General features: G+C 48.2%; 1 protein-coding gene across 1 annotated transcript in view; it reads right to left on the bottom strand.

Annotated features, from left to right (window-relative positions):
- The window catches only part of CEP72 (centrosomal protein 72), a 59,735-nt gene that overhangs the window by 13,647 nt on the left and 20,071 nt on the right, over positions 1–26,017 (bottom strand). Inside the window, exons 5-8 of the mRNA XM_064270298.1 lie at positions 25,689–25,864; positions 8,163–8,354; positions 4,819–5,165; positions 80–203 (exon numbers count right to left, since the gene is read on the bottom strand). Coding sequence (XP_064126368.1) covers positions 80–203; positions 4,819–5,165; positions 8,163–8,354; positions 25,689–25,864 — 839 coding nt within the window. The remainder of the gene's footprint in view (positions 1–79; positions 204–4,818; positions 5,166–8,162; positions 8,355–25,688; positions 25,865–26,017) is intronic.

Below are 26,017 nucleotides of genomic sequence, written 5' to 3'. Positions count from 1 at the left end.
GTCTGCTCATGTCTCACACCATGGCAGCCCAGCGACCCTCAACCCTGCACAGCCCCCTGTGCATGACCACCCGGCTCACCCAGGAATGCTTCATTGCCATGCAGGGACCTGCAGCCGCCCCAATGCCTGTCCACCAGGTCCAGGAGGGCTTCTAGGAGTGCTGTCTCCAGGGCTGAAGTCCTCCCAGGCGGGGACGCCACGTGCTGCAGGGAGAGAACCGTAACACCTCAGGTCACGGATGGCTGGGCGCTGGACCCAACACCCTCGTGCCGGCTCTATCTACCCCTTGTGCCCTCACATACGCACTGGCCACCGTGTCCCCAGGTGGTGATGATGGCACCTGTGCTCTAGAGACTGTGGGTAGAGTCGGGAGGCTTTACAAAGGGCCTAAGTGGACACACAGTGCTGACATCCACAATCCCAGTTTACATCTGAGCCAGGGGAGCTCTAGGCTCAGCTGGACACCCGAGCCTGTCCACAGAAGGACACGTGGTGGGGCTGGGGGTGGCGTGGTCGTCTGGGCCTGAACGTCCCCCAGAGATGGCAGTGCCACACACTGCACTGTAGCTGGATGTCAGATGGGGGGACAGGGCATCAAAGGTACGGAATGTGCACCGCAGCGGTTGTACCAGGGATGGATCACCCAGTCAGCAAGGTGAACACGTGCTTAAGGCATCAACAAAACAGGGGCACCAGCTGTTCAAAGTAAAGACCCACAGATGCCAAGCAGACAGGACACGAGGACAAGGGAGCGCTGCAGTGAAAGGGGACTGGCAAGGCACTAGACGAAACTGATACCAGCTTATTGTGTAAGGATGTGCTGGCCGGAAATAGAGCTCACCCAGGGTCACAAGGGCACCCACGCAAAAGGGTGTTTAAGCTATGAGGCCCCTACCATTTTAACACCTTCGTTGACATCTGTCTCCTACAGTCCCTTCCTGTGTAACTGAAACTCCTTATCTCGGACGGTCTCTTGGGAGTATACTATTTCTTTCTAATAAACAAGAGGTGGGGTGGGCAGTCGAGTCTAACTCTTGCTATATTCGCCCAATATGCAGCTGGATCCAACATGAGCAGTTACTGGGCAGGGACAGATTACAGTAATAGGTGACAGGTCTCTGATTAATTCTGAGAGCACCGTCTTGTACATCCACATCTGCAGATCCGGCAGTTCCAGCCAGGAGGGTTGGCAACGCTCTCTGCCGATATAAACACAGGGGTATGCTCTTGTGCACGTCCTGGGGAACAGCCAATGGGAACTGCAGCCCCAGACGACGTGCAAGAGCGAGGGAACTCAAGTAAGTCGACCGTTGCACTGTCAAGTTACTTCTTAACTGTGTAGTGTTATGTAGTTATCGCCTAAGTTCTGTTAACAATAATATATAATAACACATATGCTGAACAAATAATCCAAGACACTGAACTACGTAAAGAACGGGGCATCAGGACTGGGGGAAGACTCATGAACAACCTGTGTTATGCAGATGACACAACCTTGCTTGCTGAAAGTGAAGAGGACTTGGAGCACTTACTGAGGAAGATCAAAGACCACAGCCTTCAGTATGGGTTACACCTCAACATAAAGAAAACAAAAATCCTCACGACTGGACCAATGGGCAACATCATGATAAATGGAGAAAAGATTGAAGTTGTCAAGGATTTCATTTTGCTTGGATCCACAATCAACAGCCATGGAAGCAGCAGTCAAGAAATCAAAAGACGCATTGCACTGGGTAAATCTGCTGCAAAGGACCTCTTTAAAGTGTTGAAGAGCAAAGATGTCACCCTGAAGACTAAGGTGCGCCTGACCCAAGCCATGGTATTTTCAATCGCATCATATGCATGTGAAAGCTGGACAATGAATAAGGAAGACCGGAGAAGAGTTTATGCCTTTGAATTGTGGTGTTGGAGAAGAATATTGAATATACCATAGACTGCCAAAAGAACGAACAAATCTGTCTTGGAAGAAGTGCGGCCAGGATGCTCCTTAGAGGCAAGAATGGCGAGACTGCGTCTTACATACTTTGGACATGTCAGGAGGGATGAGCCCCTGGAGAAGGACATCATGCTTGGTAAAACAGAGGGTCAGCGGAAGAGAGGAAGACCCTCAACCAGATGGACTGACACAGTGGCTCAACGATGGGCTCAAGCACAGCAGCGATGTGAGGATGGCGCAGGACGGGCAGTGTTCCGTCCTGTTGTCTGTAGGGTTGCTATGAGGCGGAACCGACTACAAGGCACCTAACGACAGCAACGCTTTAAAATAGGTTTGGCACACATGCAGAAGCACTCTAGCATACACTTAATATAATACTAACATGGGTAAAAATTTAATGCTAAGACAGCAAACACCCAAAAAAAACACTAGAAATACAAATATCCAAGAAATTTTTATTTTTCTATCAAGTGAGCTTTGTTTTTTATTGTCTGTCGTGCAGACACAGTGTTGATATTACTCTCTATATTGCTAATAAACGAAGTATTAGGTACATTAAGATGCAAAATTCAGCATTTATCGTGCAAAATAAGTTTCTGTTTTACAATGAGGTGTTTCTACATTTGTCTTCTAAGAAAGCAACAAATGGCATTTATCAGAACATTACGTTTATATTTTATCACTAACATTATAGTCATATTTAAAAAGAAGTTACATGGTGGATAGCTAAGACACACACACGTACACGTATAACTCGTCTGAACGTGACAGCAGAGGATGGGGCACCCCAGATTATCAGTGATTAGGACCCTCGCATGCCTTAATCTGGTCCTCGGTTGCACACAGGTGTGAGGCTGTGTACAGGTGTAGATTCACACACAGGTAAGGGGAGCACAGGTGTGGAGTCACACACAGATGCGGGGGTCACACACATGTATGGGGTCACAAACAGGTGTGGGGTATGGTGCAGTGAATTACTTAACATGGCCTTTTTATTCACAGTCTTTCTAACTTCCACCCAACCGCTGAGTGGGACTATGCACTTGTGGCCAACCAAGGGGATTGGATAGCTTGCCGATAATGTAAATAAGATGCATGGCACCCTCGTGGGGTAGGACCATGTAAATAAGGTGTATGGAACCCTAACAAGGGGATTGGTCAGTTTTGCCATCTTGTTAGGCTTAAAATGAGCCATCCCAGAGGTGGGAAGAGAGAGAGGATCTCACCATCACCAAGAATGAAGAGCCAGGAATGGAGCACATCCTTTGGGCCCGGGATCCCTGTGCTGAGAACCTCCTAGATCCAGGAGACAGAGGGAGAGATGTAACACCAGAGACAGTGAGAAGCAGTGGCAAAGAAACTGACAGCAGAACCAGGAGAGGAGCAGGAGATGGCACAGTGGGCTTCCTGGCCCACGGAGCGAGAAAGTTGAGCGCCTTTGAGCAGGAGGCTTGAGGGCAGAGTAGGGTGCCTCCTGACACTTGGTGGAGCTAGATTTGCTGACTCATGGAGCTAGAGCTGTGCGCCCTCGGGCTGAGGCTTACTAGCGAAGTGGGGTACCTCTAGGCACTTCTGGGCAGAGCTAAAAGAGCTCTGTAACACTTACTCAAGCAGGGCAGAGACCAGGCTGAACAGCCGAGGGCCACAGAGGGGCTTGCTTGTGGATGCAGCTGAGAAGGGGCTGTCCTGAATTGTAACTAGCTGCTTCCCTACTAAACTCCATAACTGTGAGTATGGTCTGTGTGGCCACTGCAAGGAGTTACTGAACCCAGCAGAGGAGCAGAGAGTGCCGTGGGAAGGAAGCTGGTGTCAGAGCTGGTAAAAAGATTGGGGGGTGGAGGCATGTCTGACCTCCACCTCATAGGAATCGGCCTTGGGCTGTTGATCTTGATTCTCCTACCCCTTTATGAAGTGGGAGGAGGGCAGACGCTGCCCCCCGCCGTGCCCTTCTCACATGAGGTCATGGAGAGGTGTGGAGTGGCACACAGGTGTGGGGTCACACACAGGTGAGAGGTCATGTTCAGATGTGGGGTCACACATAGGTGTCAGGAGAACACACCTCTCAGGGACTGTCCGCAGTGGAAGAGCACTGTTCTGCTTGTGGTCACCCCAGGGAGGGACAGTTCGTATCCCAGGACTGGCTAACATGGCTGCTTCAAGGCCTGGCCACGGTCCCGGCTTGAAGGCAGCTCTCAAGGAGGCCTCGCTCGTCCCTCCCACAGGGAGCTGAGGCCAGCGTCCCTTAGCACCATGGTCATCCCAAGCCCAAAGAAGGGTGCACAGGTGAGATCTTCCGAGGAGTGAGGTGTGGCCAGCAGGATGGCAGCTGATGGGCTCAGGACGGTCTCCGCGCCCACCCCATCCACTTCCTCCTTGGTCCAGATGGGTGGGTCCTCAAGTGTCCACCTGAGTCGGTGGACAAGGCACCAGGGGGGCAGGCTGCCTGGCTTCTTGGAACACGGGGGCTGGGACCGGGGCCCCACTGCTGATCAGATGAGTTCTCTGGAATACCCCAGAATGCCTTCTAGGACACCCTCCCTCAGGACATACCCAGTGGGACGCCAGGGTCCCCGTGTGGAGAGAGACAGCACTGGACGCCACCAAAACCCCTCATCTCACTTCTGTGCTTCCACCTTGAAAGAATCGTCAACGTCAGAAACGGTGTGAAGCACAGACGCAAACTTCTATCTAAACAGAGACAGCAGCACTAAGGAAAAGTAATCTCAAAGCTACATCTATTTGGGCTGCGGTCAGTACTGGGAACTATAAATATGGCATTAAGAGAGACGTAGCACTCGCTCAACCCTAACATCCCATCAGATACAAAGAAGAAACACTGCAGAACTGCACCACGCACCGCGGTTCCTGGCACTGCAGCTCACCTCTCTGGCAACGTTCGCACCTCGAGGTCGCAGCTCCTCAGCCTTGGGCACCTTGATTTCAGGGTGCACACAGGTCCTCTCACTGGTGCTCTCTGAGCTGTCCAGCCTGGCGAGGCTCTCCGTGGACCTCAGGGGTCTGCCAGCCCCCGCCAGGCAGCCTGGGCACTCCTGGTCCAGAGGCACCTGGGACCTCCCACCAGGCATCCTTTGTTTCCTGTACTTTTCAGAAACACCTATCACCTGAGCCCCATCAGCTTCACCTGAGCCCCAGAAAGGATGTACCGCCTTTTGTGTCGACTCGCTGGACTTCTGAGAAGACGTGACTGCGTCATCTGTGTCCGCAGAGTCTGTAAGGCAGGAGAGAAGGGGCCTCATCAGATAGGCTCCTCTGAGGCTCAGATAGTCCTGTGACTTTAAAGAAGATATGTGTGTGCACATGCGTGTGTGAATGTGTACAAGAGTGCGTGTGGTATGTGTGTGGTGTGTGTGAGTACGTGTGCATGACTGCGTGCATACGTATGTGCAAGTATATTTGAGGGTGTGAATGTGTGTATGGTGTGATTAGTTACTTTTGTGTGTGGCCTTTTAGCCATGGTCTTGTAACTCCCACCAGGTGACTGGGCAGGGCTGTGTGACAGGGTAATTGTGGCCTACCAAAGGGACTGGTCACTTTTGCCTTAAAAGAGAGCCAATTTCAGAGCAGAGATGAGGAGCCCACCACCACTAACGAAGGAGAGACCAGCAGGAGAAACCCTGCAGCAGAGACCCAGCAGCAGGAGACAGCGCTGTGGGCTTCCCAGCCCATGGAGAGAGAATGCTGAGCGCCTCTGGGCAGAGACTTAGGGCCAGAGAGAGGCATGCCTGACAGCTCGGCTCGGAGGAGCTGAATTGTAACTGTTACTTCCCTAATAAACCCCGTAACTGTATGGTCTGTGAGTTCTGTGTGGCCACTGCAATGAATTATCAAACCCAGTAGAGAGTGCTATGGGAGGGATGGCTGGTGTCAGAACTGGTAAAGATGGCAGAGAGAGGAAGCATGCCTGATTCCCGCCTCATAGGAATCAGCCTTGGACTGTTGATATTGATTCTCCTTCCCCCTTGTGAAGTTGGAGGAGGTCAGACTCTGCCCTCAAGACGTTTTCACAGTGTGTGAACGCATGCGGGAGTGTGTGCACTGTGTGACTGCGGGAGTGTGTGCACTGTGTGACTGCGTGAGAGCGTGCAGGAGGACGTGTCAGTGTGTGCGAGGGTGAGAGCATGTGAGACAATGTGTGCAGGCACATGGAAGATCCACTGAAGAGCGGCAGGACAGAGGAATAATTAAGAGGGAAACCGACCCGTTACTATACATTTTGTCAAAATCATGCGTACCAACGACGAGTAGGGCAAGTGAAAGTTGACGTGTGGAGGCCGGAGGACCTCAGTTCTGTCCCTGCACCACCAGTCACTCCAAGGCCCACAAGGAGGGTGAGTGAAAACTGTTACGTGGAGACTGGAGGACCTCAGGTTTGTCCCCGCACCACCAGTCACTCCGAGGCCCATGAGTAGGGCAAGTGAAAACTAACGTGGAGACTGGAGGACCTCAGGTCTGTCCCTGTACCACTAGTCACTCCAAGGAGCACCACCCTGCACGGCAGCAGAACTACCGCCCTAGCTGTGGCATGCTCACCAAATCACACGGTCCGATCAAAGGACGAAAATCTATGTATTCTTCCTAATAGACTGATGTTTTTATCACCGAATTAAAAAAAAAAAGTACAAGCCCTTTGTTATGAGTTGATTTGTGTCCCCCAAAAAGATGTGCTGAAGTTCCAGCCCACTATTGTTGTTAGGTGCCATCAACTCATAGTGACCCCATGTACAAGAGAACAAAACACTGCCTGGTCCTGTGCCATCCTTAAAATGGTTGTTATGCTTGAGCCCGTTGTCGCAGCCACTGTATCAACCAATCTCATTGAGGGTTTTACTCTTTTTCACTGACCCTCTTATTACCAAGCATGATGTCCTTCTCCAGGGACTGATCCCTCCTGATAACAGATCCAAGGTTATGTGGCCTGACTATCTTCGCTTCTAAGGAGCATTCTGGTTGTACTTCTTCCAAGACAGGTTTGTTTGTTCTTTTGGCACTTTCTAGCCACTGGTACCCGTAAATGTGGCCTTGTTTAGAAACAGGGCCCTTGGAGATGTAGCCCTTGTAGCTAACGTGAGGTCACACTGGAGTAGGGGGGGTCCTAATCCCACCTGAAATGTATCTTAGAAAAACACAGAGGAAGACAGACACATGAAGAGAGAGAGAGAGAGAGAGAGGGGGGCAGAGACTGGAGTGATGCAGCCACAAGCCAAGGAATGCCTGGGGCCACCAGAAGCTACAAGAGACAAGAAAGGACGCACTCCCCAGAGCGTTTGGAGGGAGTGCGTCCCTGCCCACACCTTGGTTTACACACACTTGTCACCTGAGCCCCATCAGCTTCATCTGAGCCCCATCAGCTGGGCCTAAGCCCCATCAGTTTCACCTGAGCCCCGACAGCTTCACCTGAGCCCCACCAGCTGGGCCTGAGCCTCGTCGGCTTCACCTCAGCCCTGACAGCTGGGCCTGAACCCCGTCAGCTTGGCCTGGGCCTCATCAGCTTCACCTCAGCCCTGTCAGCTGGGCCGAAGAGTCATCAGCTTCATCTGAGCCCCATCAGCTTCACCTGAGCCCCGATAGCTAGGCCTGAGCCCTGATAGCCAGGCCCGAGCCCCGTCAGCTGGCCCGAGCTGTCGGCTTCACCTGAGAGCCCTGTCAGCTGAACCTGAGAGTCATCAGCTTCATCTGAGCCCCATCAGCTTCACCTGAGCCCTAAGAGATTCACCTAAGCCTATCAGCTTGGCTAGAACAAAACCTGGAACAGTGGATTGCTGAAAGAAGCAGCTAGGTCCACTCATGTCAGAAGGTTCTCTGACTTTTATGCCATGTAACATGTATATTATGCTCCCAGTTTACGTATTATTTAACTTTATTCATCTTTGATTTTTCAAATACAGCTATTTTCATAACCTGGGTCTCTGTATTTAAAAGAAAGCACGTGTACATATGATTGAGAGTGTGCATGAAAGAGTGCACGTGAGTGCATGTATGTGAGCGCACGTGTGAGTGCACACGTGTGCACAGACAGAAAGCACTTGGGTATCTGCATGCTATGAGACTAAAATATGGCAGATTATAAATTTCACTGTACTACATTCTGTCCTAAGACATTTTAGAAAGGTCCACAAAGAGAATAGGAGACATTTCATAGGAAGAGAAAATCCTGTGGAAAACACTGCCTGCTTGGAAAGGCACCTCAGTGCACATGCCTGGTTACCTGGCTGCTGGGGGAAGAAGAAGTGCGGCAGGTAGGCGGGGTGGGCATCAGGCTCCTCGCTGCAGCAGTGGCCTTGCAGCTGCTTCTCAGGAAAACATGCTTTGAAGCTGCTCTTCTTCCTCTCGGGTCCCTTCTGTATGGAATCACCACACTGATGCTGCGCTGACTGCGGACTCAGCACAGGCCTGGATTCTATTCAGTAAAAAACGTTTTTACAGTTTTATTTCATTAAAAACTACATATACTTCTGACAGTACATGATATGTATTAAGTACATTTTTCCTGAAATTGATTAGATAAGAAATAATATTGCTAAGTGGTTATGATACATGTAAGATACATCTGCCTCAAATCAAGTGAGGAAAAGATGACCAGTGGTTGGTTTAATGACACATGGCCAACATGACTGAGCCCACAGGAGTCATTCAAATTAAACAACTCTACAGGCGGACTGTGAGTTGCCCAAGAAAAAGAAATTTGACAGGCAATTACACAACTAAGCAGTTTTATTTAAACATACACAGCCTCTGTCATCCATACCTGCCACACAGTACCGGCTTGCTGACATCTGCTATGTGGAAGTTGGGCCTTGTTTCCCTGTGGTCCACAGTGGACTGAACACAAGTCTCCCCACGTGACTGCGCATTCTACCACAGAGGATGTGGGGCTGAACAACCCACCAGTGAGTCAAAGTGCCAGGGAAAGGTCGCAAGCGTGAAATTCTCAAGCTCCCTGTAAACAAAAGCATTTGCTTGGCAGGGAAAGGGCGCATGCAAACTCACACACGTGTGCCCAGGCAGACGGGGTGGTCTCAACGTGCCTCGGAACTCACACTACTGACATGGCCGTGACATTTCACCACATCAGATCCTAGACCACGTTGCCATAAGACGAGTGTGCAGAGGCTTTGGTTCTCCTGCACAACGGTACAAAAGCTTTCTCTTCGGTCTGGTGGCAACCCAGGCTGACCGGCCCCTGCAGTCCAGCCCAGAGCTGCATGCTCTGACCTCAGAGTGGAGAGCAATCCTGAACACACAGCCTTGCTGGTGACAAGCCCAGGGAAGGCCACTCCCTAAGTCAGCCCAGTACTGCATCAACACAGGCCTGGGGAACCAGGCGATCTGCAAGCCACTTGGCTACCTGCCAGGACAGAGTTCAGTGGGACCTAAATGATCCTGGGATGAAGGAAGCTGCAGGGAGCTATACACAAACTCAGTGCTCCACGACGTGACTGTGCTTCTCACAAGGGCAAGCTAAGATGCTCAGAGTCATCCCACTGCCTGTTGTTGTGTGCTGTCAAACTGACTCCAACTCACAGCGACTGTGTCATGTAGTGCTGCTGTAACAGAAATACTGCAAGTGGATGGCTTTAACAAACAGCAATTCATTCTCTCACAGTCTAGTAGGCCAGAAGTCCAAATTCAGATCACCAGCTCCAGGGGAAGACTTTCTCTCTCCATTGGCTCTGGGCGAAGGTCCTTGTCACCAATCTTCCCCTGTAGATGAGCTTCTCAGCACAAGGGCCCCAGGTCCAAAGGATATGCACTCCTGGCTCTTCTTGCTTGGTGGTAATGAGGTCCCCTGTCTCTCTGCTCACTTCTCTTTTATATCTCAAAAGAGATGGACTTAATCACAACCTAATCTTGTGGACTGAGTCCAACCTCATTAATACAGCTGCCTCTAATTCTACCTCATTAACATCATAGAGGTAGGATTTACAACACATAGGAAAATCATATCAGGTGACAAAATGGTGGACAATCACACGATACCAGGAATCACGGCCTAGCCAAGCTGACACACATTTTGGGAGACACAATTCAATCCATAACATTCTACCCTTTGGCCCCCCAAAATTCATGTCCTTGCCACATGCAGAACACATTCACCCCATTATATCATAGCAAAAGTCTTAAATCAACTCCAATTCCAAAATCTCATTTTCTGCAAAATTCTTCTTCATCTGTGAAACCTAGAATTACCTGCTTTCAAAGTACAATGGTGCAACAGGCACAAGGTAGACATTTCCATTACAAATGGGAGAAACCGGAGGGAAAGAAAGGATAAAAGGCACCAAGCTAGTCAGCAGAACACATTACATTAGCTGTCGAGGCTTGAAAATAATCTGTTCTCTGAGGCCATTTAGGCAATGGCCCTGTCCTCCAGACTTGGGCCTGTCCACCCGCCATCTGCCCTGCTGAGGCAAGTGTCCCAAAGCTCTTTAGCTCCACTAATACGTGCCTGGAGGCACCCCACTCTCCCAGTAAACTTTGGCAGAAGGCATCACCTCTTGCTCCATGGGTCGGCAAGCCTAGCTCCATCAACAAGGGTCTGAAGCACCCCACTCTGCCAGAAAGCCGCCTACGCAAACGCACCCAGCTGTCTTGCCTCGTGGGTCAGCCCCGGTGCTGCCTCACACCCTCTGGTTCTGCTGCTGCTTCTCACCATCTGCACCACCTCCAGTGTAACAGCTCTCCTCACTTCCTTCTGAGTCCTCACCGGAATTGTCTTTGACGTCCCTAATTCCACCAACAGTCTCTTCGAGGCAATCTAGGCTTTTACTATTAGGCACTTAAAACTCTCCCAGCCTCAATCCATTCACAGTTTCAAAACAACTTCCACATTTTAGGTATCTATTACAGGAGCACCCGACTCTTCCGGGAACCAAATTCTGTCTCAGTTATCTAGTGCTGCTGTAACAGAAATACCACAAGTGGATGGCTTTAACAAACAGCAATTCATTCTCTCATAGTGTAGGAAGCTAGAGGTCTGAATTCTGGGTGCCAACTCCAGGGGAAGGCTTTCTCTCTCTGTTGGCTCTGGGTGAAGGTCCTTGTCACCAATCTTCCCCGGTAAAGGAACTTCTCAGTGCAGGGACCCTGGGTCCAAAGGATGTATGCTCCTGACTCTTCTTACTTGGTGGTAATGAGGTTCCCCTGTCTCTCTGTTCACTTCTCTCCTTTATGTCTCAACAGAGACTGACTTAAGACACAACCTAATCTTGTACATTGAGCCCTGCCTCATTAACATAGCTCCCTCTAATCCCACCTCTTTGACATCATAGAAGTAGGATTTACAATATACAGGAAAATCGCATCAGATGACAAAATGGACAATCATACAATACTGGGAATCATGGCCTAGTGAAGCTGACACACATTTTGGAGGGACACAATTCAATCCGTAACATTGACCCTATAGGACAGAGTAAAACTGCCCCATAGGGTTTCCAAGGCTGCAGACTGCTTCAACTTTCCCCTGCAGAGCGGCCAGTGGATTTGAACCACCAACCTTTCAGTTAGCAGCCGAGCACTTTAACCACTGCATCACCAGAGCTCCTTTCACACTAAGACTGAATAAGTGCATAAAAATAAGGATTAAAGAAAAGCCCACCATCGAGTCGATTCTGACTGAAAGTGGCAGATAATGGGATCTGAGGTTCTTATGGTCAGAGGAAGAAGTCATAAACAAGCAAGGGGGTTAAGGTCAGAAGGGCCCTATGGTGCTGGACCAGAGTCAGAAACATCAGCATGGACATGGGCTCACTTTCACACAGGCACAGATGCAGACAGACAGGCAGAAAAACAACTGTAGAGGTGTGCACATATGTTGGTTAACGCACGTACATATAGACAGACAAAGAGAAACACGACAACAGAGGTGTGTGTATACATGGGTTAATATACGTACATAGAGGCAGAGGACAGACAGGCAGAAAAACAATTGTAGAGGTGTGCACATATGTGGGTTAGTGCACGTACATACAGACAACAATAGAGGTGTGTGTATACATAGATTAATATACATACATACAGGCAGAGGACAGACAGGCAGAAAGACAATTGTAGAGGTGTGCATATATGTGGATTAGTGCACGTACATACAGACAGGAAGACAATTACATAGGTACTCATAATCATGGAGTATATACAGTATGTTTTCATTGTTGTGGCCGTGTGCTGTTGGGTCAATTCCGACTCATAGTGACCCTACAGGGAAACAGAACTGCCCTATAGGGTTTCCTAGGCTGTAATCTTATAGGAGCAGGTCATCAGGTGTTTTCCCCTGTGGAGTGGCTGGTGGGTTCAAACTGCCGACCTACTGGCTACAGCCAAGCACTTATCATTGAGCCACAAGGGCTCCTTATACAGTATATATACATATATACATATATTTCCTAGTTCTGTCCTCTGAGAGCATAGTGACACCCCAGTAGCAGTAAGCACTCCCAGTGTCCAGATCCTGATTTCTAAGACCATTCTCCACTAAAAGGAACCAGAGGGTTGGGACAGGACAAATACATGATGAGCCTGGAGGACCTCACAGTGCCAGGACGGAAGGACGTGCTCTGAAGACACTGGGAAGGGAGCCCATCAGAGGGACACAAAGCTACCAGACAGAGGTCCCAGCAGCCAAAGCTGAAGCAATTTGAGCAAGAAATAATACATTTGAGCAATTAATGGAGCAATAAAATAACGTAGTAAAAAAATGTAGTACTGGAAGGTAACTCAAAGTAGAAAATAAATACCCAGGAGTCCACACCATAAATAAGTGGCTGAGGAAATAATTATAAGGGGAAGAACGTAAAAATCTTCTGCACAGACTTCCAAATAACACGTGTAATTACATCCCCCTCCATTCAAAACATTTGCAGAAGTAAATTATATGCCAACAAGAGCACTGAGGAGAGGAGTGGAAAAGGAAGTGTACTGTTAAAAGATTCTCACATTATAAGCAAAGAAGTATAATATCTTTTGAAGACAGAATATGATAAGATAGCAACCCTTCAGGACAGAGTAGAACTGCCCCATAGGGTTTCCATGGAGCAGCTGGTGGATTTGAGCTGCAGACCTTTTGGTTAGCAGTTGTAGCTCTTAATCACTGTGTCCCCAGGGCTCTGATTTAAGATGCATATTGTATGTAAACCCTAGGGCAACCACTAAGATAATTAAGCAAGAGATAAAACTCGTAAGTCCATTATGGAGCGAGTTTTACAAAATAGTATTACAAAATACTAAATCCCGAAGAAGGCAGAAAAAAAAGGGAAGAAAGAAACAAAGAACAGATGTGATGAACAGAAAACCAACAGGAAGATGGTAGATTTGAACCCAACATATGTAAATAGTAAATTTATATACAAATGATCTAATACAGAAATTAAAAAGTAATTTAAATCCACGAGTGCAGCTGTTGACTGACAGAAGGAGCACACCGTCAGCAGAGACAAGAAGACCTCAAGGGCACCACTGATCAGCCTGACAGGTGGCACACACAGGACACCGCATCTAATGACTGCGGCATGGGCATTCCTTTCACGTGCACCCGGGACACCATGACAACAGACCACATGCTGGGCCATAAAACTAGTCTCAACAAATTAAAAAATATTTAAAATCACACAGAGTAAATGCTCTGATCACCGTGGAATTAGAAACCAACCACAGAAAGTATCTAGAAAATACACAAATACTTGGAAATTAAAAGAAAAAACAACAAACTAAATAAACCATGTGTCAAAGATAAAATTACAAAGGAAATGAGAAAAAATTCTGAACTCAATAAAAATGAAAAGCACAACACATTAAATTTGTTACTACAGCTAAAGCAGTACTGACAGGAAATGAAAAGCTTTAAATGATTATATTATTCAAAAAATCTAAAAATCAATGATCTAACTTTCACTTTAGAAAGTTATTTTAAAAAAAGAGTAAATAAAGACATTGTAAAGAGAATGAAGGACATCATGAAAGTAGTAGAAGAAATCAACGAAATATAAAACTGAGAAAAATCAATAACACTCAAAGCTGGTTTTTTGAAAAGACCAAAAAAAATGATAAAAAACTCTAGCTGGGCTCATCAGGAAAAAAAGAGAAAAATTACAAATTTCCAACTTCATGAAAATGAAAGAAGGAACATAACTATAGATCTTGGAGACATTAAAAAGATAAGTGAATACTGCGAACAGGTTTAGGCCAACAGCTTCCGCAATTTAGGTGAAATCGGCCAATTCTTTCACAGACACAAATTACCAAAACTGACTCAAGGAGAAATGGAAAACCTTGAACAGACTTTTATCTAGTAAAGAAATTAATCTGTAATTATAAACCTTCCCTCAAGGAAAACCTCAGGCTCAGATAATGTTACTGATGAATTCTATCAAACCGTAAGAAAAAAACCAATCCTACACGATGTCTTTTTAAAATAGAGAAAGCAGGGAAACTCCCGATGTACTTTATGAGGCCAGCATTACCTTGATAACAAAACCAGACCAAAAAAAAAAAAGGGATAGAAAACTACAGACCAATCCCCCTCAAGATCATAGTCACAAAAATCCTTAACAAAATATCTGCAAACCAAACCAACAATATGTACAGAGAATCTGTAACGTGGCCAAGTAATGTTTAGCCAAGGAATTCAGGGTTGGCTTAACATGTGAATATCAATCAGTGTAATTTACTGAATTAACAAAACTAAAAAGAAAACCAATATAGTCATCTCAGTGGATACAGGAAAATCACTTGACACAACTTAGTACTCCCTTCATGATAAAAAAGCAAACTAGAATGGAAGAGAGCTTCTTCAAACTGATGAAGGACATCTACTAAAAACCTACAACAAACATCATACTCAGTGATGAAAGACTGAGTGCTTCATCCCCAAGATCAGAAAAAAGACAAGGATGTCCATTCTCGCCACTTCTATTCTATGATGTTCTAGAGGTCTTAATTATTGAAATAACCAAAAAAATAAATAAACGACATAAATGTTCGAAAGGGGGATATACACACAAAAAAATTTAAAGAATCTGCAAAAAAGATGCTAGCACTGATAAGAGAGTTAAACAAGACTGCAGGATACCAGAGCCCTGGTGGCACAGTGGTTAAGAGCTCAGGCTACTAACCAAAAGGTCAACAGTTCAAATCCATCAGCGGCTACTTGGAAGCCCTACGGGGCAGTTCTACTCTGCCCTATAGGGTGACTATGAGTTGGAATCAACACGACAGTAACAAGTTTGCTTTCGTTTTGGTTTTGCAGGATACCAGCTCAATATACAAGAATCAACTGTATTTCCATATGCTAGCAGTGAACACCTGGAAAATGAAATTAAAAGAACATTGTTTACAGTGGCATCAACCTGGAAAATGAAATTAAAAGAACATTGTTTACAGTGGCATCAACCTGGAAAATGAAATTAAAAGAACATTGTTTACAGTGGGATCAACATGAAATATGGATAAGTTTAGTAAAATATGTGGCACTGAAAACTAGAAAACTGCTGAAAATAAAGACCTAAATAAATGGAGATACACCATGTTCATGGGCCAGATCATTCATATCAGGAAGATGTCAATTTTTGCCAAATTTATCTACGGATGCAATGCAATCCCTATCCAAATCTCAGCAGTTTTTTTTCATTTTTACTTTTTTTGGTAGAAAATGAGAGGTTGATTCTAAAATTTATAAAAAAACGCAAAGAGTGTAAACTAGTGAAAGCATCTTTGAAAAAGAATAAAGTTGGAGAACTAACACTACCTGACTTGAAGACTTACTGTAAAGCTACAGTACTCAAGACACTGTGGGACTGGTATAAAGACAGACATGAAGATCAGTCGTCAGACTCCAGAATCCAAAAACAGACTCAGTTCAACTGACCTTCAACAAATGTGCCTAGGTAACTAAATGGGAGAAAGCCTAGGTAACTAAACGGGGGAAACTCCTGGTAACTAAATGGGGGAAAGCCTAGGTAACTAAATGGGGGAAAGTCCTGGTAACTAAATGGGGGAAAGTCCTGGTAACTAAATGGGGGAAAGTCCTGGTAACTAAATGGGGGAAAGCCTAGGTAACTAAATGGGGGAAAGCCTAGGTAACTAAATGGGGGAAAGCCTAGGTAACTAAATGGGGAAAAGTCCTGGTAACTAAATGGGGGAAAGTCCTGGTAACTAAATGGGGGAAAGTCCTGGTAACTAAATGGGGGAAAGTCCTGGTAACTAAATGGGGGAAAGTCCTGGTAACTAAATGGGGGAAAGCCTAGGTAACTAAATGGGGGAAAGCCTAGGTAACTAAATGGGGGAAAGTCCTGGTAACTAAATGGGGGAAAGTCCTGGTAACTAAATGGGGGAAAGTCCTGGTAACTAAATGGGGGAAAGTCCTGGTAACAAAATGGGGGAAAGCCTAGGTAACTAAATGGGGAAAAGTCCTGGTAACTAAATGGGGCAAGGCCTAGGTAACTGAATGGGGGAAAGCCTAGGTAACTAAACGGGGAAATATCTAGGTAACTAAATGGGGGAAAGTCCTGGTAACTAAAAGGGGGAAAGCCCTGGTAACTAAATGGGGGAAGGCCTAGGGAACTAAAGGGGGGAAGGCCTAGGTAACTAAATGGGCGAAAGCCTAGGTAACTAAATGGGGGAAAGTCCTGGTAACTAAATGGGGGAAAGCCTAGGTAACTAAATGGGGGAAAGCCTAGGTAACTAAATGGGGAAAAGTCCTGGTAACTAAATGGGGGAAAGCCTAGGTAACTAAATGGGGGAAAGTCCTGGTAACTAAATGGGCGAAAGCCTAGGTAACTAAATGGGGGAAAGCCTAGGGAACTAAATGGGGGTAAGTCCTGGTAACTAAATGGGGGAAGGCCTGGGTAACTAAATGGGGAAAAGCCTAGGTAACTCAATGGGGAAAAGCCTAGGTAACTCAATGGGGGAAAGCCTAGATAACTAAATGGGGGAAGACCTAGGTAACTAAATGGGGGAAAGTCCTGGTAACTCAATGGGGGAAAGCCTAGGTACCTAAATGGGGGAAAGCCTAGGTAACCAAATGGGGGAAAGCCTAGGTAACTAAATGGGGGAAAGCCTAGGTAACTAAATGGGGGAAAGCCTAGGTAACTAACTGGGGGAAAGTCCTGGTAACTCAATGGGGGAAAGTCCTGGTAACTAAATGGGGGAAAGCCTAGGTAACTAAATGGGGGAAAGCCTAGGTAACTAAATGGGGGAAAGTCCTGGTAACTAAATGGGGGAAAGTCCTGGTAACTAAATGGGGGAAAGTCCTGGTAACTAAATGGGGGAAAGTCCTGGTAACAAAATGGGGGAAAGCCTAGGTAACTAAATGGGGAAAAGTCCTGGTAACTAAATGGGGCAAGGCCTAGGTAACTGAATGGGGGAAAGCCTAGGTAACTAAACGGGGAAATATCTAGGTAACTAAATGGGGGAAAGTCCTGGTAACTAAAAGGGGGAAAGCCCTGGTAACTAAATGGGGGAAGGCCTAGGGAACTAAAGGGGGGAAGGCCTAGGTAACTAAATGGGCGAAAGCCTAGGTAACTAAATGGGGGAAAGTCCTGGTAACTAAATGGGGGAAAGCCTAGGTAACTAAATGGGGGAAAGCCTAGGTAACTAAATGGGGAAAAGTCCTGGTAACTAAATGGGGGAAAGCCTAGGTAACTAAATGGGGGAAAGTCCTGGTAACTAAATGGGCGAAAGCCTAGGTAACTAAATGGGGGAAAGCCTAGGGAACTAAATGGGGGTAAGTCCTGGTAACTAAATGGGGGAAGGCCTGGGTAACTAAATGGGGAAAAGCCTAGGTAACTCAATGGGGAAAAGCCTAGGTAACTCAATGGGGGAAAGCCTAGATAACTAAATGGGGGAAGACCTAGGTAACTAAATGGGGGAAAGTCCTGGTAACTCAATGGGGGAAAGCCTAGGTACCTAAATGGGGGAAAGCCTAGGTAACCAAATGGGGGAAAGCCTAGGTAACTAAATGGGGGAAAGCCTAGGTAACTAAATGGGGGAAAGCCTAGGTAACTAACTGGGGGAAAGTCCTGGTAACTCAATGGGGGAAAGCCTAGGTACCTAAATGGGGGAAAGCCTAGGTAACTAAATGAGGGAAAGCCTAGGTAAGTAAATGGGGGAGAGCCTAGGTAAGTAAATGGGGGAAAGCCTAGGTAACTAAATGGGGGAAAGCCTAGGTAAGTAAATGGGGGAAAGCCTAGACAACTAAATGGGGGAAAGCCTAGGTACCTAAATGGGGGAAAGCCTAGGTAACTAAATGGGGGAAAGCCTAGGTAACTAAATGGGGGAAAGTCCTGGTAACTCAATGGGGGAAAGCCTAGGTACCTAAGTGGGGGAAAGCCTAGGTAACCAAATGGGGGAAAGCCTAGGTAACTAAATGGGGGAAAGCCTAGGTAACTAAATGGGGGAAAGCCTAGGTAACTAAATGGGGGAAAGTCCTGGTAACTCAATGGGGGAAAGCCTAGGTACCTAAATGGGGGAAAGCCTAGGTAACTAAATGAGGGAGAGCCTAGGTAAGTAAATGGGGGAGAGCCTAGGTAAGTAAATGGGGGAAAGCCTAGGTAACTAAATGGGGGAAAGCCTAGGTAAGTAAATGGGGGAAAGCCTAGACAACTAAATGCGGGAAAGCCTAGGTACCTAAATGGGGGAAAGCCTAGGTAACTAAATGGGGGAAAGTCCTGGTAACTCAATGGGGGAAAGCCTAGGTAACTAAATGGGGGAGAGTCCTGGTAACTCAATGGGGGAAAGCCTAGGTACCTAAATGGGGGAAAGCCTAGGTAAGTAAATGGGGGAAAGCCTAGGTAACTAAATGGGGGAAAGCCTAGGTAACTAAATGGGGGAAAGTCCTGGTAACTAAGGAAGACCTAGGTAACTAAATGGGGGAAAGCCTAGGTAACTAAATGGGGGAAGGCCTAGGTAACTAAATGGGGGAAGGCCTAGGTAACTAAATGGGGGAAAGCCTAGGTAACAAAATGGGGAAAGCCTAGGTAACTAAATGGGGGAAAGCCTAGGTAACTAAATGGGGGAAGGCCTAGGTAACTAAATGGGGGAAAGCCTAGGTAACTAAATGGGGGAAAGTCCTGGTAACTAAATGGGGGAAGGCCTAGGTAACTAAATGGGGGAAGGCCTAGGTAACTAAATGGGGGAAGGCGTAGTTAACTAAATGGGGGAAAGCCTAGGTAACTAAATGGGGGAAGGCCTAGGGAACTTAATGGGGGAAAGCCTAGGTAACTAAATGGGGGAAAGCCTAGGTAACTAAAAGGGGGAAGGCCTAGGTAACTAAATGGGGGAAAGCCTAGGTAACTAAATGGGGGAAAGCCTAGGTAACTAAAAGGGGGAAGGCCTAGGTAACTAAATGGGGGAAAGCCTAGGTAACTAAGTGGGGGAGAGTCCTGGTAACTGAAAGGGGGAAGGCCTAGGTAACTAAATGGGGGAAAGCCTAGGTAACTAAATGGGGGAAGGCCTAGGTAACTAAATGGGGGAAAGCCTAGGTAACTAAATGGGGGAAAGTCCTGGTAACAAAATGGGGGAAGGCCTAGGTAACTAAATGGGGGAAGGCATATGTAACTAAATGGGGGAAAGCCTAGGTAACTAAATGGGGGAAGGCATATGTAACTAAATGGGGGAAGGTAACTAAATGGGGGAAGACATATGTAACTAAATGGGGGAAAGTCTAGGTAACTAAATGGGGGAAGGCCTGGGTAACTAAATGGGGGAAAGCCTGGGTAACTAAATGGGGGAAGGCATATGTAACTAAATGGGGGAAAGCCTAGGTAACTAAATGGGGGAAGGCCTGGGTAACTAAATGGGGGAAAGCCTACGTAACTAAAAGGGGGAAGGCCTAGGTAACTAAATGGGGCAAGGCCTAGGGAACTAAATGGGGAAGACCTAGGGAACTAAATGGGGGAAGGCCTAGGGAACTGAATGGGGGAAGGCCTAGGGAACTAAATGGGGGAAAGCCTAGGGAACTAAATGGGGGAAAGCCTAGGGAACTAAATGAGGGAAGGCATATGTAACTAAATGGGGGAAGGCCTAGGGAACTAAATGGGGGAAGGCCTAGGGAACTAAAGGGGGAAGGCCTAGGGAACTAAATGGGGGAAGGCCTAGGGAACTGAATGGGGGAAGGCCTAGGGAACTAAATGTGGGAAAGCCTAGGGAACTAAATGGGGGAAAGCCTAGGGAACTAAATGAGGGAAGGCATATGTAACTAAATGGGGGAAGGCCTAGGGAACTAAATGGGGGAAGGCCTAGGGAACTAAAGGGGGAAGGCCTAGGGAACTAAATGGGGGAAGGCCTAGGGAACTAAATGGGGGAAGGCCTAGGGAACTAAATGGGGGAAAGCCTAGGGAACTAAATGGGGGAAAGCCTAGGGAACTAAATGAGGGAAGGCCTAGGGAACTAAATGGGGGAAGGCCTAGGGAAGTAAATGGGGGAAGGCCTAGGGAACTAAATGGGGGAAGGCCTAGGGAACGAAATGGGGGAAGGCCTAGGGAACGAAATGGGGGAAGGCCTAGGGAACTAAATGGGGGAAGGCCTAGGGAACTAAGTGGGGGAAGGCCTAGAGAACTAAATGGGGCAAGGCCTAGGGAACTAAATGGGGGAAGGCCTAGGGAACTAAATGGGGGAAGGCCTAGGGAACTAAATGGGGGAAGGCCTTGGGAATTCAATGGGGGAAGGCCTAGGGAACTGAATGGCGGCAGGCCTAGGGAACTAAACGGGGGAAAGCGTAGGTAACTAAATGGGGAAGGCCCAGGTACCTAAATGGGGGAAGGCCCAGGTAACTAAATGGGAGAAAGGCTAGTCTCTTCAACAAATGCTTGTGGAACAACTAGATTATCCATACTGGGGGAAGGGACAAAACTTTGACCTTTATCTCACAGCTCATATTAAAATTAATTTAAAAAAGTGGGTCATAGGTGAAAACACTCAAACTACAAGACTTGTATAAGAAAATTCAGGAGAAGATCTTCATAAGTGTGGAGCAGACGAAGACTTCTTTACAGAACATACAAAAGCACAAAACAAAAAAAATGATGACGTGAACTTCATCAAAATTAAAACTTCTGCTCCTCAAAACACTGTTAAGAAAATGAAAACGCCAGCCACAGGACATACATACATCTGGGAAAGGATTTGTATCCGGAAATCATAAAAAACTCTCTTAACTGCATACCAAGGAAAACAATCCCATTAAAACAAGGGGGCAACAGACTTGAACAGCGTCACAAAAGAAGCTAACAGTTGGCCAATAAGCGCATGAAAATATTTTCAACATCATTAGTCTTCAGGGAAATGCAAATTAAAATCATAACGAAGTACTATTACACATCCACAAGAACAGCTAAAATTAAAGGGGCTGACAACACCAAGTGTTGGCACGGATGTGTAGCACACACTGCTGGTGAGAATGTATCACAATCCAACTTCAGCAGTCTGACAATTCCTAATAAAATTAAATACCTTCTCGCCGTAAGCCAGCAATCCCACTCTGAAGTATTTACCCAAGAAAAAGGAAAACATGTTCACACAAAGACTTACGCATTCACGTTTACACTAGCTGTACTCGTAATAACTAAAAACTAAAACTAATCCACTTGTCCACCTACAGCACACGTGATACAGTCATACCATGTAATACTGTGCAGCAAGAGGGACTAACAACTGTAACACACAATATGCATGACTCTCAGAATCAGATGCAAAACAGAAAAAACATAGTTTCATTTATCTGAAATTCTAGAAAAGGAAAGCCTTGTCTATGGCGACAGGCCATCAGTGGCTGCAGGGCAGGTGTGGAAGCAGACTGCAGAGGGGCACGGGGAACTGCTCAGGAAGTGTGTGCGCGTGTGTAAGGCCATGAGAAAGACGATTTAAAAACAAACATTGTATTTCAGCCTGCAAACACGTGGTCACATTTTACACAAATGTGAAGTAGTGGGATATGAGAAAATACAAGTTCCATTTTACGAGCAAAATGTAAAACAATATGAATCTTCCTACTTTTCTTAAGAAATGGGTTAACTGTAGTGAGCTGAAAAATCATCCATCTTGAGAGAACAGAAATGCAAAAGCAGCTAACAGAATTTACGGGGATGCTTCTAGATCCTGAACCCTGAAGGCATTCCTCTTCCTTAACAGTCACTACTGAGGAAAAACGAGTCGTGAATTCCCAAACGTGTACAAAGTCTTTAGGACCATATCCCACCAGAAAACTTAAACTCAATTCCAAAAACCTCCTTTCCCACCAGACTGCTAATGGAAAGATGTCCAAAAGGAGTAATAATTTTCCCCTGATAAGTAAAAAATAAGTCTTTAAAATATACAAACATCTGTCTGGGGCACAAAACTCTCATTACAGTAAAACACACCTACAAGCAAGAGTGAATCACTTATACGAAAGTCGGTCTGCTCCGAGGAGGAGCAGTGCAAGCGCCCCAGGGAAGGGTCCCTGCGAGGGCAGGCAGACGGGGCACCCCAGGGCCACCGCAGCAGAGTGACCCTGCTCTGAGCAGACTGCGAGGACATCTGCATCTGCTGTCCTGATCTGCTCTGCTTCAACACAGCCAGCTTTCTTTGAAAACATGCTTCCTCCAGAGCCTGTTCAGTCCCCAGGGCCCAGCTTTAAGGCATGGTCACCAAGAGCTGGTTTGTGTAACAGAAGACACACTGACGCTCAGCTAGGGTAGCCACACCGCTACGACCATCAGCTCTGAGTGACCTGTGGTTTCAGCAAAGGTCAAAGGCATCCTCAAAGGTGTCCAACTACAAAGAGTATTTAGAATAACGTGGTACAGGCGTGGAGATCCCTCCGAATGCGACTTTACAGTCCGCAAAGAGTGGAGTAGATCCTACTCTGACGACCATTAACCTGGGCGGGCACACTTCACAAACGAAACCACTCAGATAAGCTGGAGGACACAGTGCTTGTGGGGAACCACCTGTCCTTACACTGACCGGTTCACTGAGTGGACACTGGTGGTCTCGGGATGTGCCCCCTGCCCCACTGCCTCTGTCCAGACCCCTCCTCAACGGGCATGCTGCACTCCCACACCACCTCCATCCAGGCCCCTTCTCAGTGGACATGGGTGTCTCAGGCTACACTCCCCAGAGCACCTCCATCCAGGCCCCTTCTCAGTGGACATGGGTGTCTCAGGCTACACTCCCCACAGCACCTCCATCCAGGCTCCTCCTCAGGGGACATGGGTGGTCTCGGGGTACACTCCCCAAACCACCTCCATCCAGGCCCCTCCTCAGTAGATGTGGGTGGTCTCGGGGTACACTCCCCACACCACCTCCATCCAGGCCCTTCCTCAGTGGACATGGGTGGTCTCGGGGTACACTCCCCACACCAACTCCATCCAGGCCCCTCCTCAGTAGATGTGGGTGGTCTCGGGGTACACTCCCCACACCACCTCCATCCAGGCCCTTCCTCAGTGGACATGGGTGGTCTCGGGGTACACTCCCCACACCACCTCCATCCAGGCCCCTCCTCAGTGGACATGGGTGGTCTCGGGGTACACTCCCCACACCACCTCCATCCAGGCCCTTCCTCAGTGGACATGGGTGGTCTCGGGGTACACTCCCCACACCAACTCCATCCAGGCCCCTCCTCAGTAGATGTGGGTGGTCTCGGGGTACACTCCCCACACCACCTCCATCCAGGCCCTTCCTCAGTGGACATGGGTGGTCTCGGGGTGCACTCCCCACACCACCTCCTTCCAGGCCCCTCTGGAGAGGATATGGGCAGTCTTGAGGTGCACTCCCCAAACCACCTCCTTCCAGGCTCCTCTGGAGAGGACATGGGCGGTCTTGAGGTGCACTCCCCACACCACCTCCTTCCAGGCCCCTCTGGAGAGGACATGGGCGGTCTTGAGGTGCACCTCCACACCACCTCCTTCCAGGCCCCTCTGGAGAGGACATGGGCGGTCTTGAGGTGCACTCCCCACACCACCTCCTTCCAGGCCCCTCTGGAGAGGACATGGGCGATCTTGAGGTATACCTCCACACCACCTCCTTCCAGGCCCCTCTGGTGAGGACATGGGCGGTCTTGAGGTGTACTCCCCACACCACCTCCTTCCAGGCCCCTCTGGAGAGGACATGGGCGGTCTTGAGGTACACCTCCACACCACCTCCTTCCAGGTCCCTCTGGAGAGGACATGGGCGGTCTTGAGGTGCACCTCCACACCACCTCCTTCCAGGCCCCTATTCAGTGGACACGGGTGGTCTCAGGGTGCACTCCACCACCTCCCTCCAGGCCCCTCCTCAGTAGAGGTGGGTGGTCTCGGGGTACGCCCCCCACACCACCTCCTTCTAGGCCCCTCTGGAGAGGACAGGGGCGGTCTTGAGGTGTACTCCCCACACCACCTCCTTCCAGGCCCCTCTGGAGAGGACATGGGCAGTCTCGAGGTACACTTCCACACCATCTCCTTCCAGGCCCCTCCTCAGTGGACATGGGTGGTCTCAGGGTGCACTCCACCACCTCCATCCAGGCCCCTCCTCAGTAGAGGTGGGTGGTCTCGGGGTACACTCCCCACACCACCTCCTTCCAGCCCCCTCTGGAGAGGACATGGGTGGTCTTGAGGTGCACCTCCATACCACCTCCTTCCAGGCCCCTCTGGAGAGGAAATGGGCGGTCTTGAGGTGCACTCCCCACACCACCTCCTTCCAGGCCCCTCTGGAGAGGATGTGGGCTGTCTTAAGGTGCACTCCCCACACCACCCCCTTCCAGGCCCCTCTGGAGAGGACATGGGTGGTCTCGTGGTACACTCCCCACACCACCTCCTTCCAGGCTCCTCTGGAGAGGATATGGGCAGTCTTGAGGTGCACTCCCCACACCACCTCCTTCCAGGCCCCTCTGGAGAGGACATGGGCAGTCTCGGTGTGCATCTCCACACTCCCTCTGGGCTTTCCTCATTTGAGCTGAGGGAACAAGAACAAAAGCAACTGCCTTCACTCAGCTGTTATTCTCTGCCTCCCAGATTTATCACTTTATTGAAATGCTCTGCTAACTTCCCTTTGTTCTAACTCTTCTTTATTAATCCTGCCCTTCAAAACCATTTTTTAAAATCTTCCTACTAATTCACATCAGGTGGCCTCTGAACCACTGAAGTCCTGGGACAGACTGCAAGGGTGGGGAGGACACGGACCCAGGGGCATCCAAGAGGCAGCTGGGAAACACAGGGAGCTGGCAAGCACGGGGCTGCGGGACGGCACCGTCAAGAGGGCAGAGGTCCTGGACTTTCAGGCTCAGCATAGCCTCCACTGTTGTTAGAAACCCATCATGGAAGAGGAATAAGGAAGCTGAAGCTCAGAAACAAGTCCTAGTGAGAAACAGAGTCCCCAAGCAAGGCACATAAACAAGCCAAACACAAGCCGTCCACATGACGTCCTCAATTGGGTCTCAAGTTCCAAAACCAGGACCTGGGCTCCTAACGCTTTCTAAAAGCTAAGTGAACATCCCTCATGGCTAACGCGGACTTCAGTTCTGCCAGGCACAGAACACCTCACCCACTACGACCTGAGAGAAGCATTCGATTTAAACAATTGTGCAGTATGGCTGCACTAAGCTTAAACACATTGCCTTCTCCTTCTGTAATTCTACGGGCCAAGTTATTGGTATTCAAAAGTGTACGAAAACTTCGCAAAGTTGCCACACCTGAAGGCAAGTTCGTCTAGAGTGCGGGCGTGCACTGAAACATCCCAGAATAAGCCAGGAGCTACTTGCTCAGCTGTTGTACGGAGTGAGGCATACCTTGTGAGCTGGGGAAGTCCGTCTCTCGCTCCCTCTGGCTGGAACCTGTGCTCCCAGGAGGGTTGCTCAGGTCCCACTCACACTCCGCGATGAGGTTCAGGACAGCCTCGTCGTCAGCATCCAGGACCAAGCACTTAGACAAGGAGTCGGCGTGTTTGGCTCTGCAGTGGTAGGGTCTACAAAGAAAAGCGATCAGTAATCTCCATTTGAACCCGGGGTACATGCCATTCCCCAAGACCCTGTGGAAAGCAACTGCCTGTGTGGCTGTAAGGTACCTAATTAGGAATATTTTGGTGCAACTGAAATAAGACATGTCTTAAACCAATCCC

This window comes from Loxodonta africana, chromosome 2 (assembly GCF_030014295.1).
Source record: "Loxodonta africana isolate mLoxAfr1 chromosome 2, mLoxAfr1.hap2, whole genome shotgun sequence".
Taxonomy (NCBI): domain Eukaryota; kingdom Metazoa; phylum Chordata; class Mammalia; order Proboscidea; family Elephantidae; genus Loxodonta; species Loxodonta africana.
Note: the sequence above shows the minus strand (reverse complement) of the source record. Positions and strands in the feature narration are given on the sequence as shown.